At 48.0% G+C, this 16,975-nt stretch overlaps 1 protein-coding gene across 2 annotated transcripts in view; it reads left to right on the top strand.

Annotated features, from left to right (window-relative positions):
* The window catches only part of Jarid2 (jumonji and AT-rich interaction domain containing 2), a 183,914-nt gene that overhangs the window by 155,388 nt on the left and 11,551 nt on the right, over positions 1-16,975 (top strand). For both annotated transcript variants that reach the window (XM_041632966.1, XM_041632967.1), the window contains 6 exons: positions 5,454-6,486; positions 9,298-9,800; positions 12,365-12,457; positions 15,069-15,187; positions 15,277-15,347; positions 16,010-16,124. In XM_041632966.1, coding sequence (XP_041488900.1) covers positions 5,454-6,486; positions 9,298-9,800; positions 12,365-12,457; positions 15,069-15,187; positions 15,277-15,347; positions 16,010-16,124 — 1,934 coding nt within the window. The remainder of the gene's footprint in view (positions 1-5,453; positions 6,487-9,297; positions 9,801-12,364; positions 12,458-15,068; positions 15,188-15,276; positions 15,348-16,009; positions 16,125-16,975) is intronic.

Raw genomic sequence — 16,975 nt, 5'->3', positions numbered from 1 at the left:
TTCCTAATCCTTGCCTTCAAACGTGCATGGGGCCATTTTCAGTCAAACCACCACAGAGACCACAATAGAGTGAGCTGCTGGGACTTGAGTGCTGCCAGCCTTGGCTTCTCTTCTTGGGAGTCTTTCCTACATCCAGAATCAGTCAGAGGCCTTCTAGTTCTGATTTTGTTGTGATCCTGATCTTCACTGTGCCCTTGAGAATGTGATCTTCGCCTTCCTGGTGCTTAGTGGGTGATCTTCTGATCTTGTTAGTTGAATGCTCTGAAAATGAGGCCAATAAAAGCAAATTGTAGATCCCTTTTTAATTGATAGATATGATGACACTCAAATGCCTGAAGGGATACTCCGACCTTTAGCTTTAGATTTGACTGTAGGAAAAGTCTGTGGGTGAACTGATTTGCATGGGGTGTTGCTGGCAGCAGCTTTGCTCTGCTTGCTCTCACAGACCCTGTTCTTCTCATTCTTGGACTAAGGAGTAATGGTAGATGGTGCAGTCCTTGGGCTTCAAGGTTCTGGATCCTGAGATTTAGCATACATGAACACACACAACACTTTTGCATTTCTTTGTCTTGGTATGCAGGGTCTGTGGTCAGCATTCCACTCTAATCTCATCCCAAGCCTCTGGAACTGGTGGATTGTGTTGTAGATGTTTGACATTTGTTATTCTGAAATAAGGCTTCCAGTTAAACACAGTAACAGATGCCAGCTGTTGTGGGATTCCCAAAAGATTGGGGCTATCAGGAGAGAGATTATTTCCTTTTATTTTGAGATAGGGTCTTGCTGTATATGCCCTTGAATGTGTGACAGGCCTCCTGCCTCGCTCCCTGAACGCTGGCATGACCTGCTTCTCAGAAAGTGTTCTGAAATCCTAGCTTTCCAAGAGAGTCAGTGAAGTTCCTGGTTGAATGTGGCCAGTAGTATGGAATATGAATTACTGGCACACACCAAATATGTCTTACTCTTTACACTGAGGTTAATCTGTAATACTGAGAAGGATGTTACAGGTCTTCATGGGCAGCCACCAGACACTCTTGGAAGGATATATGACATGCTTGGCCAGAAGACACCTCTTGTGTAAGTATATAGAGAGGAAATGACCTTGTCCCAGAAGATCCACAGAAGCCAAAGGATAAAAAATGTGAATTTAGGAAAACAAAATTGGGAATAAGCTCTACAGAATGAAATCTGAGTATCTTAGGTTTTCTATTGCTGTGAAGAGACGCCATGACTATGACATCTTTTAAAAGGAATACATTTAACTGGGCTGGTCTTACAGTTGGCATAGTGGGAATTATGATGGCACACAGGCAGACTTGGTGCTAGAGAGGTAGATCCTCAAGGAGCAGGAAGAGTGAACAAGCCACGGGCCTGGCTTAATCTTCTAAAACCTCATGACACACTTTTTCCTACAAGGCTACATGTTTAATAATGCCACCCCCTGTGTCTTTGGGGTAATTCCATTCAATCTATGTGTGGGGTGCTATAAGGAAGTTTTGCCCAGCTTCTCCTGTGTCTGTGTGCTCCATCTTTAGCTTTCTGTTTCCATGTTGCCTCTGTGGTAGATGCATCTGTGACTGCTACGAGAACCTGGGTGTTCCTTAACCTTTGACTATGTCTCCTCTGTCTGACATAGTTTTGCGGTTTGTTCTTTTTAATCATCGCCACTTAATCTGTGCTCCTGCTCAAGCTCACTGGCTCCCTCTTGTGGGGAATGAGAGTTTGCCAATAATGACCCTGGGTGAATGAAGGCTCTTAATTAAATCTTGGTTCACTTATCCCCAAACATCTATTTTCTGGTCTGCCTTGTAAGTACAAGTTTTTCCTGTTCACCAAAGTTTATTAAATCACTGGGGGTGGGTAGGGTTCCTGTCTCTAAAACACTCTAAAGAAAAAACCAGACAAGGAGGAATAGTTGAACTCCTTGGGTTTTGAAATGGGGGGGACTGGACCTAAACAACCTTTTGTAAATACTTTCTGTCTGTCTCTGTGGCCTCTGGAGATGCAGGTGGGTGATTGTGGGCCCAGAACAATTCACAAACCCATTTCCTGCAGAGCTGGTTTGTGGGTGGCACTGCATTCCTAGAATCTCCACTATAACTGGTGTAGAAAGCCGTTCTCTTTTCTTTTTTATGTTGTGCCTTGGAGGGTCCTGCTGCAGCACTCCTGTGCTACCCTTCCAGCAAATGAGGCACATTCCCTTGCATCCACACCGCCATAGGACATCACAGCTGCGGCTCGTGGTTTCCCTTGCTGATGTCATTTCAGTGACATCTTTTGGTCTGAAAGTCAAATGTGCTGTAGATCTGAGGGTGGTAGAACATCACTGATGTTACAGCTCCTCGTTTCCCTGGGGTTTTGTTTTTGAGGCGCTGACTTCTGAGTGATGAGCACACGCTGTGAAGGAGGTGTCGCTGTGTTCAGTTTGTCGGCTCCAAGCCTTTCCAGCAGAAGAGGCCATCTCAACTTGTTGAGGTTTCTGTATATTCTTCAGCAAGTTTGTGAGCCAGCTTAGTTGCTGGCTTAGCTTGCCAGCTGTGTTGTGGCCACCACTGGGAAGATTTGTATGAGGGGCAGGGTTACAGTTGAGGACTACTGCTTTAGTTTATTTCTTCGTCCATTAGAACGAATTGTTCTGGCTCGAGGAGACAGACATGAACGCATTGTATTTGTGGGGACTCCTAATCTGAGAAAGCAGTTGAGATAGATTCGCATCATTTTAGTGGTCGACAGTAATTTTCGGAACAGTCTAGCGTTTCATCCCCCAACAGTGTGGTGTTTTGTCATGGAAGACAGTGACAAGGAATTGCAGCACACTGAGTGTCTATAAATAATTTGGCAAAGAGCCAGGTGTCCCTAGAAGCCAGAGGGTTGGTTCCAAGAATCGTCATCTTTATCTGATATGGGCCACAGAGAACTTTGGTCTCGTGCCATGCCCTCTGACAGGCTGGGCTAAAGGACTTGTGGCGATACTGCACCGTCTAGGTCTTCTGAATATGGATTCTGTTAACATCCTCACAGATTCGATGCATGGCCAGTAGCTGTGGAACTTCTATTAATCATCAAAAGTATTCACTTTGTTCTCAAGAATTTTCAGGGTTTCCAAGCTAGAGAAATACTGACACGATGCCAGTATATATCTGAGGCTGGGCTTTTGACAGAAAGTCTTCATCTTCAGGAAGAGACTAGCTTTATTGTATTGCTTGTGTAAGGGTGAGACAGGCTGTGCCCCCCAATAATGCAGGGGCAGGGAAGCCTGTATAGCATGTATTTCTCTACCATCTCCAGCGCATATGGCACCATTCCAGAGACCTGCTTGCCTACTGTCTGTGCCTAGCTGAGTGTCTCGGTGTCCTTCATGTTGGAGATACAGATCAACTATATCTACTTACTGATTATCGTAATGTTTTTCATTTGGGCATTTAATCAATAGATTCATTTGATAAAACTAAGGTGAACTAAATAAAGGTATCTTCATACCTCTTCCTTCAAGTTAGTAGAACCTTGTTCTTGATCTCATCCCTTGCTCACTCTGTCTGTCCGTCTGTCTGTCTGTGCGTGTTACTGTGCGTAGACCAGAGAACAAACCCAAGCTGCCTCAGGAGCTGTCCATCTTGTTAACTGAGACAGTCTTCCATTGAATCTAGGCTCATGATTTCTCTAGGCTGACTGACGAGCAAGTGCCAAGGATATGCCTATCTCTGGCTCCCTATATTGGGACTCAACTGTGTGTTGCCATGCTTAGCTGTTTTCATGCATGCTAGAGTTGATCTTAGTGTTTCATGCCTACATGGTAAGCACTTATCAACAGAACCTTCTTCCAGCCTTGTATATTGGCACCTAATTCATCGGTGTCCCACTTCACCCCAAAAGCTGGGGGAGCTCCAGAGCAAGTATGGGTAGGCTCATAAGCCAAGTCACACCAAGCATTTGTTTTCACATCATTTCTGGCATTTGTAGAAAACAGATCTTACTGGATTCTGAACCATAGAGAACCCCCCCCCCCCAAAAAAAAACCAAACAAAAAAAAAAAACAAACCCCAAAACCTTGTTCAGCAGGTTTTCAAAGTGTGGTTCGTAGATGGCAACTTAAGGATCTGGTTGGAGTTCCAGAATCATAGGCCTCATATCTTAATCCCACGGAGGGGGCTTTAGAGACTCTTTTTGGGGGATGGGGCAGTAATCTATTTGGGTAAATCCTTTTTTTTTCCCTAAAAAAAAAAAGGGTTTTATTTATTTATTTATTTTGCTGTTTTATTTTTTATTATTAAAGATTTCTGCCTCCTCCCCGCCACCGCCTCCCATTTCCCTCCCCCTCTCCCGATCAAGTCCCCCTCCCTCGTCAGCCCAAAGAGCAATCAGGGTTCCCTGCCCTGTGGGAAGTCCAAGGAACCCCCACCTCCATCCAGGTCTAGTAAGGTGAGCATCCAAACTGCCTAGGCTCCCACAAAGGGTTAGGCTTATTTTTGCTTCACAAAAGAAGTTGAAATGTCAGCCTGGAGAGATGGCTCAGCAGTTGAGTACTGGCCACTCTTCTAGAGGTTCAATTCCCAGCTCCCACATGGTGGCTCACAACCATCCCGAGATCTGCTGTCCTTTTCTGGTCTGCAGGCATACATGCAGGCAGAACACTATATTATTATTTTTTCTTTTTTTATATTTATGTATTATGTATACAATACTCTGTGTGTTTGACTGCACTTATCACTTATCAACAGAACCTTCTTCCAGCCTTGTATATTGGCACCTAATTCATCGGTGTCCCACTTCACCCCAAAAGCTTCACCCCAAAATGCTGAATCTTTCCCAGTGGCTTACCGGGAAAGATTCAGCATGTCTGACCTGGCAGCTGGCTCTATGGCGTCTGACCCAGAGAGGAGAGGCATGGCGGTTGCCCCACTTCCCTCTTCCTCCCAGCATTCTGTTCTGTCTACTCCGCCTACCTAATTTTCTGTCATATCAAAGGGCCAAGGCAGTTTCTTTATTAACCAATGAAATCAACACAAAACAGAAGACCCTCCCACATCACACAGAGGTTAGCTAAATATACAGGGATGTATATTTAGAAAACTATTTCATATGTTTTTAAAAACTATTGCTCACTTGTCTCAAATGAACAGAATCTTGCTGTTATAGATTCTTAGAATTGGCATAGGTAATTAAAAGGTCCGCATATGGGGTATTCACTATGGAGCCCAAGATTCTCTGAAAGCGCCATGCAAAGAAATGCTTTATGCAGACACATGCAGGAAATACAGAGGCCAGCCTGCACCGTCTGGGGTAAGATCTAGGTTGTGAGCATATCATTCTAGTATCAAAGACTAAAGCTTGATGGCTCTTTTGCCTTCTTTATCTGATCTCCCAAGCCTGTAACCAGCATCTGTAGTAGTCCTTTCTCACTGTTTCTTCCTGGGTACTAATTCTTTCTCTTACCCCCGATTCTGCTGCCTCTGTAGGTGTCTAAGGTAAATGGAGTCACTCGGATGTCATCTCTGGGTGCAGGTACAACCAGTGCCAAAAAGATCCGAGAAGTCAGACCTTCACCATCCAAAACTGTGAAGTACACTGCCACAGTGACCAAGGGGACTGTCACATACACCAAAGCCAAGAGAGAACTGGTCAAGGAAACCAAACCCACCCACCACAAGCCCAGTTCAGCTGTCAACCACACAATCTCAGGGAAAACTGAAAGTAGCAATGCAAAAACCCGCAAACAGGTGCTATCCCTCGGGGGGGCGTCTACGTCCACCGGGCCTGCTGCCAATGGCCTCAAGGCCAGCAGCAGGTTGAACCCAAAGTCATGCACTAAGGAGGTGGGGGGGCGGCAGCTGAGGGAGGGACTGCGGAATTCCAAGAGGAGACTGGAAGAGGCACAGCAGGTGGACAAGCCGCAGTCACCCCCGAAGAAGATGAAAGGGGCAGCAGGCACTGCAGAAGCCCCTGGCAAAAAGGCCTCATCGGCTTCAGCAGAGAAGTCTTTGCTGAATGGACACGTGAAGAAGGAAGTGCCCGAGCGAAGTTTGGAAAGGAATAGGCCGAAGCGGGCCACGGCTGTCAAGAACACGCCGGGCAAACAAGCACATGGGAAGGCAGAGGGCACCCCCTGTGAACATCGTTCTACCTCGCAACCCGAGTCCTCGCACAAGCCGCATGATCCGCAGGGCAAGCCAGAGAAGGGGATCGGCAGGTCTGGGTGGGCAGCAATGGACGAGATCCCTGTCCTCAGGCCCTCCGCCAAGGAGTTCCATGACCCTCTCATCTACATCGAGTCAGTACGTGCTCAGGTGGAGAAGTACGGGATGTGTCGTGTGATTCCTCCTCCAGACTGGCGGCCAGAGTGCAAACTCAACGATGAGATGCGCTTTGTCACGCAGATCCAGCACATCCATAAGCTGGGCCGGCGCTGGGGCCCCAACGTACAGCGGCTAGCCTGCATAAAGAAGCACCTCAGATCTCAGGGCATCACCATGGATGAGCTCCCCCTCATAGGTAAGGTGTGGGCTTGAGTGGCTCCTCTCTCAGCTTTGCCATGACCTAGCATGGGGCAGGTGGAGCCTCAACTCATTTCCCTGTCCTAGTGCAGCCTTCTTCCCCTGGTCCCAGATGCTTGTGGGAAGAAGTTTGGAATTGGAGGCCACAGACGAGGCGGTGGGGGGTGGGGTGGGGTGGGGGTTGTCATGGTGCTAGATCCCAGGCCCCCTGCTGGACTGTCTTCTACTGCTGGAGGTGATCAGTGTCCAAGGATGGACTGAGGATTTCAGGCTGTTCAAGCAAAGTACCATGGACTGGTGGCTTCAAAAGCAGAAATCGTTTTCTAATTCTGCATGTCGCAGGACTGATTTCTGCTAAAGCTTCTTTCTGGGGCTTCTCGTGGGCAGCTGCACCTGTGTCCTCTCAGTGCCTTTCCCCTCTGTCTGACACCAGTGAGGTGGGGCACCTCTTGCCTGGGTGACCTTATTTTAACTTAGTGGTTACTTTATAGACTCCTTCACAACACCATTACATTGTACGGTTTCAGGGTGTGTACATCAGTATGCCATTTTGGATTGTCCTCATAACTCTACGTACAGCCTTCTGTAAACTCCTGCCATTTTTGCATCCTTCTTGTCCTCGTTTGTCCTTCTCTTTCTCCCTACTTCAGTTTCTTTGAGCAGAATGGACCTGTCTGGACATAAAGCGATAAGATTCTATTTCTTTCAAGGACTGGTTTGGTTCTGGCTAGCAGTGGGCACCATGGACTGCTGTTGTAGGTGCACGGCCTGGAAAGCGGAATGCCTCTCCTGTAGGCATGGCTCCTTTTGCCTGCTTCCGTCCCCCACTGTGACTCCTCTTGCCCAAGATGGACTTCTCCAGTGAAGTCCAAGTGACTTGTACTAGGGGCCAGTTCCTCAAGGCAGAGAGCAGCAGCACTGTCCACTGTCCTTCCCCTAGGCTCCAACTCATGTGAAACAGTGCCGTGTCTGTGGTTGGGAGGTCTGGAACTGCTCCCCTAAGGTCACCCCAAGGCCAAGAGCGAGGATCAGCAGGTAGAGATTTCATAGTTCTCAGGAGGCTACGATTGAACATGCCTGATGAGGATCCCCTGAGTGTGCTCCCAGAGATGGCATGGCAGGCTTTGGGTAGAGCTCATAGACAGGGAGGGGTATGTACTCCCTCGCCCCCACACCAAGCCTTCAGGTAACCCAGAGGCAAGTGGGCCAGAATCCTGCCTTAGTGAGACCTGCAGGTAGGTAGGGGCCATTCTAACTCCCTGTCAGTGCACAGTACTTTTGTGTTCGGGGACAGGTGAGTTGGCAAGTAATGTCGCCATGACAGCCCAGACACTTTGTTGCATCTTTTCTTTTCCCCATAATCCTGATTGCAGAGCTAGTACCGTAAGCCATGATTCATTCCGTCCTCAGTTATGTTCATCTCGTTTGCCATTACTTAGTCCATGACCAATAGCGGCATCATACCTTTGGCTTCCATTGGGCAGGATTAGGAAATGTTTAGTTTCTCAGATTCACCAGTGAGTACATGTACCTTTCTGTGGCAATGTCTCCTGGGAGCCTCTCTTCCCAGAGGGCATTTAGTAAGTGAAGCCTTGGTGGCACAGGTCACTCAGTGACCCTATAGCCATGAAATGATGGGTGATGTATAGGCCTGGCAAGAGCCCTATAAGCGACTTAGCAAGCATTGCATATCATTTAGGTGTTAACTGGAAGTCAGGAGACAGAAACCTCGTTTATGTCACTGTAGAACTGTGAGTTCCTAAAGCACTGCCGGCCACTATGCTGAGTCTAAGAGCTGTTTCCTTAGGAGTTTCCTGACTTTTGCTTCCAACCAATTCGATCCAGGTGTTTCCCTGTATTGCAATAAATGTATCCAGGCTACTGTCTTCTTTATCTTACTGACAGAAGAGTTCAGGGACTCGATCCTTGCCTGGTGGACAGGGAACTCAACCCCCCTTCCCCCCACGGTGCTCACCTAGCCAGCCCCTGTTACTGTGTCATCTGAAGCCTTGCTTCTTTCAGTTTTGATGTCAGTGCAGCCCTGCTTTTGAAGACGGAGGGATTTCTTGTTTTTATTTTGTTCCACTGCTGTGTTGTTGATAGTATTCCTCTTTCCTGGGAGGCAGCTTCTCCACCTTCCACCCAGGTGCTTAGAGTAAGGGCTGCATTTTAATCCATGAGATGAGTTTGTTGTTTTGTTGGCTTTATTTTTGATTTGTGTGTCTTACAGAGGCTAGGCAAGTGTTGTACCACTGAGCTATACCGCTCAGCCAATGTTTGAGTTTTGATATACATTTCCACTCTCAACTTCTGAGATAAGCAGCGTCCATGCCCTAAGCAACTGTGTTGTCTGTCTCGGATGAGAGAATAAGCCCCCTTGTGAGTGAGTATTAGGCTTTGGGAAGAGACTGTAGTAATTCCCCCACAGCAGAGCTGCTCTAAGCTCGCTTCTGCCCTGCCCACGGTCACCACAGCTCTGCTCCGGTCCCTCCACCCTCGGAATAATAGTGCTCTAGTCCCTGCTAAGCCCACAACCTGGGCACAGATGCGGTGATCCTCCGCTGTGCATGGCTACCTCTTTCCCTCTGTCCCTCCTTCTGTTCAGTCCCTTCCTGAGATGATGGCCCCTCAGTTTGCTTTGTCTCCTGGTACTCAGCCATGTTCATGTCTCCTAGTAATGTCTCCAGTAATGTTCATAGCTGTACATTAGCTGCTCATTGCTCTAACCTGGAGCCTGGGTTGGGGAGATTGGTCCTTTATGTCCTTCTTAACCATTCCCTCTTCCGCACCCTCCCCCATCACTGCCTAGGAGGCTGTGAGCTCGACCTGGCCTGCTTTTTCCGGTTGATTAATGAGATGGGCGGCATGCAGCAAGTGACTGACCTCAAAAAATGGAACAAACTAGCAGACATGCTGCGCATTCCCAAGACTGCCCAGGACCGGCTGGCCAAGCTGCAGGAGGCCTACTGCCAGTACCTGCTCTCCTACGATTCCTTGTCCCCCGAGGAACACCGACGGCTGGAGAAGGAGGTGCTGATGGAGAAGGAAATCCTAGAGAAGCGCAAAGGGCCATTAGAGGGGCACACAGAGAACGACCACCACAAGTTCCACTCCCTGCCCCGCTTTGAGCCCAAAAATGGGCTCATCCATGGCGTTACACCCAGGAATGGCTTCCGTAGCAAGCTCAAGGAGGTGGGCCAGGCCCCTCTCAAGACAGGCCGGCGGCGATTGTTCGCTCAGGAAAAAGAAGTGGTCAAAGAGGAGGAAGAGGACAAAGGTGTCCTCAGTGACTTCCACAAGTGCATCTATAAGGTAAGAGGCTCTGTGGTTCTCATAACCTGCAGCTGCAGGGTAGGAACAATGGCCCTTGCCCTGGTGGAGCCGGAGGAGGCTGTCTGTCCCGCTGCGGTGAATGGTAGGTCACTGCCTTCGTCTGTTTTGAGTGCTGTGACTTAGTATCACAGAGGAGGAATAATAAATGGAAAGTTGTTGGCTTTGGTTCTGAAGAATTGGCTATTTCTCATTAAGGTATGTTGTAATATGAGTGGCGGGGCTGGGCTGCATCCCGCCACCCAGCCACCCGCACCGGCTAGCTTTACCCGAAATAATTACATGGACACTGTATTCTTTTAAAGACTGCTTGGCCCTTTAGCTCTAGCCCTTACTGGCTAATTCTGATATCCCGATCAACCCATCTCTAATAATCTGTGAGCACCGATCTTACCGGGAAAGATTCAGCATGTCTATCCTGCCGGCTTGCTTCATCACGTGTGTCTGCCCAGGAGACGGGAGCATGGCGTCTCTCTGAGCTCACTTCCTCTTCCTCCCAGCATTCTGTTCTGCTTACTCCTCCCACCTATGTTTTAACCTATGAGGCCAAGCAGTTTCTTTATTGTTTAACCAATGAAATCAACAGATTGATATGACACTCCCACATCAAAGGTACAGCATTGGGTGAGTGTTCCAGTATTTGACAGCCCCGTGGAAGCACACAGACAGTGCTTTGCATGTTTCCATAGTGCTGTCACAGTGCTGATTTTACCACACACTTTAGAGGGACATACATTCAGATTCTTGGGATAGCTGATCCCACCAACAGAATTCTGTCTTGTACACCAATAATAGACAGTCAGACCTGCCTGGGGAGGCTGAGCAGTTAAGTAGTCAAGGATTCAGGTTTGAGGCTTGGCATCATAAAATGTGGGTGAGTAGTTTGCCTCCCGGGACTTTTCCGACTTCCCTTAAATGATGTGTCTTTTACTTGTGTTTGCGAATCTCTCAGGGGCACAAAGATGAGGTCCGTCTGTTGGTCCCATGACTCTGCTTCTGGCCTGGCCTCTGACGGTACTGCTTTGCCCGAAGCTGTTCAGGCTGGGCTGTGGGCTCTGAGAATGCTCTTTTCTACCTCCTTATTTTATGTTCAAAAAGACTTGTAGATCCAGCCTAGTGTTAGGTATTGATGAAGAGAGCTGGAACAGATAAATCTAGACATGAATCTCACCACTAACAGCAGTGCAGAAAAGAGGCAGGAAAGAGATTGGGAAGTGGAATTACTTCTGATGGTTGGGCACAAGTCCCCCAAGTCACCCTGCTTCTGGCTGAAAACAGAGTTTGCAGTCTAGCATCTGCTCCCCAAGATTTGGAGCTCGCTTCTATTGGCCTCTTTAGGGGGAAGGGCAGATGGGAAAGGCACCCCAGGGCTAGCTTGTAGATGCTGTGTGAATATTCCTCCCAGTTGAAACCCTTATCTCGATTCCCTTCGGGAAGAATTCTTGGTTGGCTTTCTTCTGTTGTATCTCTTAGGAAGTGCTGAGTTAGACAGGTTTCTGCTATATCAGCTAGGTCAGTCAGCACCTTTCCTGGTTGTCTGCCAGGTTCCTATGGTCATGCCATTTCAGGCTTCAGCCTGTGCCTCTGTAATGATTGCCACCATAAACCGTAGGACCTCTTAGAGGATTTTTACTTGCCCTGGATCCTACTGCATCCTTTTTTTGAGGCTCAGCCTATTAGCAGACCTCAGCTTAGAACTTAGAAATTTCTGGACTTCAGGCATTTCTACAGGTTTGTCTGTTACTAGACTCAGAAAGGGTTTAGTCTTCATCTACTTGAATTGCTACCCGAGAACACCTACTTACAGTCCACTCCGCTGTGCTTCTGAGATAGCTTTTGTGACAATGGAAAAATGATCCTGGTACTGAGTGCTCCTTTTTTTGTTTGGTCTGTATCTTAAATGACTGGGAAGCTGTCCTCTTTAATTAAATCTACTCATCAAATCCTGGGATCCCTTCTGAACTGAGGTGTTTTCCAGTCCTTTGGTAGCTGTTTAAACCAGTACTGTGAGAGTGTGTCAGACCCAAGGACGTTTTTCTTGTTGTTTTTATAAACCTGCATTGTCAAAGTTATTTTTTAGATGTAATTGGAAAAACCCGATGTGCTTGGCCAAAGTTGTATACAGCTTCTCAGCACCCTGGGGCACTGCTGGCAGCACCAGCATGTCCACCATCCTTGCTTACTGTGTTTGTCTGCGATACTTCGTGTACAATTAGATTTTCCTTGTACTTGGGCCTTTATTTTGTAAGAAGAGAAAGTTGGGAAAGCTTTTCAAGTTGTAAGGAAAAGTCACTTTCTCAACCTGAGAACTCTATTCAGAGCCCTGCCTTGCTGGAGAACAAGCCCACATTCTACAGTCTCCATTGTTCACTGCTAGTTAGTGCTCTGGAGGCAGTGTGCTGGGATCGCACACTTACGGGGATGCTGTCACCTCCTGAGAACAGTGTGGCTTGTCACCATGGGGACGCCATTGGTCAAACACTTGTGACAACCAGATTTATGTCTTGGTATAAAGCCAAGGCTCAACTCTGTTTTCTTTGTTTCAGGGAAGATCTGTTTCGCTAACAACTTTTTATCGAACAGCAAGGAACATCATGAACATGTGCTTCAGCAAGGAGCCTGCCCCAGCAGAGATCGAGGTGAGCTGGTCCACTCCATACACTCTCCCGTGACACTAGAAGGAGCCCTCAGGATTGGTGTAGTGTGAAGGGGCACAGAGGCTGGGGTTGCCCTGTGTGTGCTGGGGTAGCCAGGCATTTTCTCTTGAAAATGAAGACTTAGTCCATTGAAGACTGAGATTCCATGGCCCCCTGCTGGAGGGGTCTGAGGGGCGTGTCTGGGTTCCCATCACTGGTCCACCTAGCAGTTTTCGTCCTCAGTAAACTCCTCTCCCCAGTCCTCCCTGTGTGTTCTGGAGGAGAATGTTTGGAATTCCCTGAAGTCATGGTGTACTTTTCTTTTCTCCCGTTCTTCATGTAATGGGATTGGCAGGTCACCGTTTTTGTGCCATTGCCAGCTCTCTCTTGGAGTTAGTGCGATGCTGGAAATACAGTGAGCTCTCGTGTGCCCAATTAGCGGCTGTTAGTGAGAGGTGATGCAGGACGAAGGCAGTCCTGTTTGTTTACATTCCCTGGCCACAGCCTAGTAGAGTCCCTAGGACCCTACAGCTGCTGACATAGGAACCTAGCCGTAGTTGGTTTGTAAAGGGAGAGAAGCCAGTTCATTCAGATCCCTGACTCAGAGCATTCGTAGCTGGGAAGAGGAGTGTGTTGAGGGGTGCAGTTTCTCCTGATGGACTCTGATCTCAGGGCTTTGGAAAATTCTATTTACTGATCATACTCTTCCCATTCTAGCTGTGTGACTTGGGGTTTGAGACCCTCTCTCAGATCCATGCTCAGCTCCGCGTAGGATGGCCATTACATTGGGCTGCTCCGACACCCATGTGGCCATCACAGGTGCTTCTTGATGCCTCATGACACTGTCATACATGCCTGATGAGAGGGCTTAGCCGTGGCATCTCCAGGAGCTGCTGCTGCTGCTGATTATTGTCCATAGCTCATTTTACAGGCTTTTGTGTAGGAATTCTTGAATTCTTTTTCCTCAGAAAGATTACATTTTTCTGTAGTCTTTACCTGAATATTTAGAAGCAAAAGGGGAGGTTTTCAGAAACTCAGATTTCAGTTTGTGCCTGGCTGGTGCCTTGGACTCTGTCTTATGGAAACGGCAGGGCCTTTTCTTCTCCTGTTGGACAGGGACTTGATTTGGCAGCTGCTTATGTGGAATAAGTCCTTGTGTTTCTACTTGAGGTTGGTGGCTGTTTGTCTGCCTAAGCTCTGCTCAGTCTCTGAGTCACAGGCTGTTCTTTGTGGGCAAGGGTCCATTCAGGAATGGATTGCATTGCTTTATGGTTTGTGGCCATTTTCCTTTTAGAAAGGCCCTTCTTGTGAGGAGTCACTGTCCCTCGCATTCCTGGGAATTGAGTTGCAGACTGATCCTGGGTGCTCATTGGCTGAGTTTCTTCTCCACTCAGGTTCATGTTCAGGTGGAGGGAGGGAAAGCTGACTGAAAGTGCAGGAGGAAGGTTGTGGGAACATCTCAGCACAGCTTGCTTCCTTCTTGACTGCAGTGCATTCTCAGACCACTCGTTGTCCCTAGCCTTCCAGTTCTAGTGGGACCTGCTCAGATTGTAGCCTGGCTTTACCGTGTATATCATGATATACATGATGAGAGGACAGTTTGGAAGTACTCTCCTTTCACCTTTATGGTTTGCAGGGACTATACCGAGGTCACCAGGGTCTTTGTTGCTAACTTAGTTGCAGCAGAGTACTGATGAGTTTGGAGACTGTGGCAGGGAGGAATTGTGAGTGTGCTAGGCTAGTGCTAGGCTTATTTTTTATTTTTCAGGTGGGAACATAGGAAGTCTTCGACTCCCCCCTCCCCCCAGTATTCTCTCTGCTTTTTAATTTCATTCCCACAAGCAGATTTTCTTTTCTAACATGCATTTCACCCTTTTAACTGTTTTAAGATTTCTGCATGTTTGTCTGTGGGGTTGTGCTTGCCATCGCACATGTGGATGAAAGAGACAAACTGTAGGTGATACCTTCTACCTCGTTTGACACAAGGTTTCTGTTCACTGATGCCTATGCCAGGCCAGGTGCCCTGTGAGCACCTTACCTGATTGATGTATTGCCCTAAGTATGCTGGTATCACATATGGACACTACTGCATCCAGTTTTACTTAAGCTTTGGAATCCACACTTCCTTTCACTCAAACACTGTGACAGGCGTTTAAGTATGCATTTCTATGAGATTCACATCAGTGATAACTGTCCCAAATCATAATTCAGTTCTCTGAGCCCCTTACAGACCAACCATGCCCTCTGCCTGGTAGCCTCTGGTCTGCTTTCTGACTCTAGTACCTGCTGCACAGACTGAGCCCATGACCCTGAGTGTGCTGCCCTCAAGCTTTAGCCACTGCCTCAGGGTTTCTAACTATTACAGCCACATTCAGTTTCTCCACTCACTCACAGTACGTGTGGGTGGCTTCCCCTGACAGTGCCGTCATCCCACGTGTCAACTGTTTGTCTGAGGGTGTGTCCTCAGGGAGGACAGCTGTACCATTGCCTTAGGTTCTGCAGGAGTTGCTTATGGGAGTCTCTTCACAGACACCTTGTCCTGGATATAATGTTCCAACCATGTCTTGGGCTTCATGTACCAAATAGACCATGACTGGCTTCCTCTTCTTTACAGCAAGAGTACTGGAGGCTAGTGGAAGAGAAGGACTGTCATGTGGCAGTCCACTGCGGAAAAGTGGACACTAATACCCATGGCAGCGGGTTCCCGGTGGGAAAATCAGAGCCCTTTTCAAGGTAATGGTCCAGGATTTTGTCCATGTTTCAGGGACTAGAGAGTGCACTTCCCCACCAGCCTGTTATACCCCCATTTTTTCCCTCTGCAGGCATGGATGGAACCTCACCGTCCTCCCCAATAACACAGGGTCCATCCTGCGTCACCTTGGTGCTGTGCCTGGTAAGCATGACTACAAACACCCCTGTCCCCCCTTTCATAGCAAGAGCAAGGCCAGGCTGCTTCTCCTAAGGCCTGGCGTCTTAGCTGCAGAGTACATGTACTGACATTTTAACATTGGGAGAGAGGGAGGAGATTGTAATTAAAGTCTCGAGAAAATGTGGGTCCCCACCTGTCAAAATCTAAAAGTTTGGTGAGCCTAGTTTAACTTGGGTTAAAAAGGGGTTTTTAAAACCGAATCCTAAATGCTCTTTTTGTCAGCAGCCACAATAAATGGGCCAAGTAGTAAGACTGCTTTTGACTTAGGCAAAACAAATCTTATGGAGGTTCTGATTGCTGTGAATTCTTTGGGCCTTGGAATGGGAAGCCTGAGAGACTCCTTTCTACCCAGGCCAGAAACTTTGTATCCCACTTGCTGACTGTAGACGCACTCACGCCAGGCTTCTCAGTCCCTCGGGCTTTACACATTCGTTCTCAGCTCTAAGGGTCAACAAGCTAGTGGATTCATTCTGTGTAGCGAATGGGGAAGCGCAGGCGTCCATCTTTTTCTTGGTGTGGTATGTGTGGGAGAGGCAAAACCGCGTTTCCCCCCGGAGGAAACTTTTAATGGCCATCACACTGAAGCTCTGTTGCTCTAACATGACATCTCTTCTCTTACATTGTAGGAGTGACTATTCCTTGGCTAAATATTGGCATGGTCTTTTCTACCTCATGCTGGTCTCGAGACCAAAATCACCTTCCATATATCGACTACTTACACACTGGTGCTGACTGCATTTGGTGAGTACTGACCCACAGCAGTGGATGCACGCTGCCCTAGGCATCCCACTAACTGGTGCTGTAAAGGGCCTGAGCCTGTAGCAGCTGGAAGAAATGCATCTTTTCCCTAGCCAGGGCATGTGCTTTCTACCTCTGCCACAGGAGGTTGCGGGGTAGCAAAAGATGTTTTCCATTCTTGGCCTTTTGTGTTGTTCTCTTGTGAATTGCCTGCTTACTCTGCTTCCCTTCTGGGGCCTCCCAGTTATGTATTGTGGAATTCTAAGAGTTGATCTCATGGCAGCATTCCCACAGTGCCATGGGGGGCTCGTCTAGATGGGCAGCTTCATCTGAGTGGCCTTTACAAGAGCTGAAACATTGAGCAGTGCGTTCTTTTTGTTGGTCCTCTGAGCTCTGTGTTGAGAGCAGCTGGTGGTGGTTGACTGCATATCGTATGCTATCCCATCTCAGTCTCACGGCATGCTGGTCTCAGTCATCTCCACTAACTGCTAATTTACCTAATGGGGTGACAGAATGTTCTTTAAGTAAACAGTCTTCAACTGATGTCTCCTCTGGAGCCCATGTGGACAGCAGTTTGCAAGTGTGGGGTACAAGTTGTTTATGACCTGATGAGCAAGGAGGAGGTCTTTGTGTTGTTAAGTGTGATCTCCAGAGTCCTGTGGGACTTGCTGGGGTGCGGCTGGTGGTATGAGTGGACATGTGGAACCGGATCATAGTGGTCACGAGCCAGAGAGCAGCCGGCAGCTGTGGAATGCTGCACCCCTGTGGACAGTTGTGTTTCTTTGAGAATCTATGGCTGAGGTCCCACTCGGTGCAGATGCTTCTGTGGCTAACACTGACCTGTGGCATGGTTA

This window comes from Microtus oregoni, unplaced genomic scaffold, assembly GCF_018167655.1.
Source record: "Microtus oregoni isolate MIOR12 unplaced genomic scaffold, Mior012 000042F_ref0000377, whole genome shotgun sequence".
NCBI classification, from domain to species: Eukaryota; Metazoa; Chordata; class Mammalia; order Rodentia; family Cricetidae; genus Microtus; species Microtus oregoni.
The sequence above is the reverse complement of the archived record's forward strand: the minus strand, read 5'-3'. Positions and strand labels throughout refer to the sequence as shown.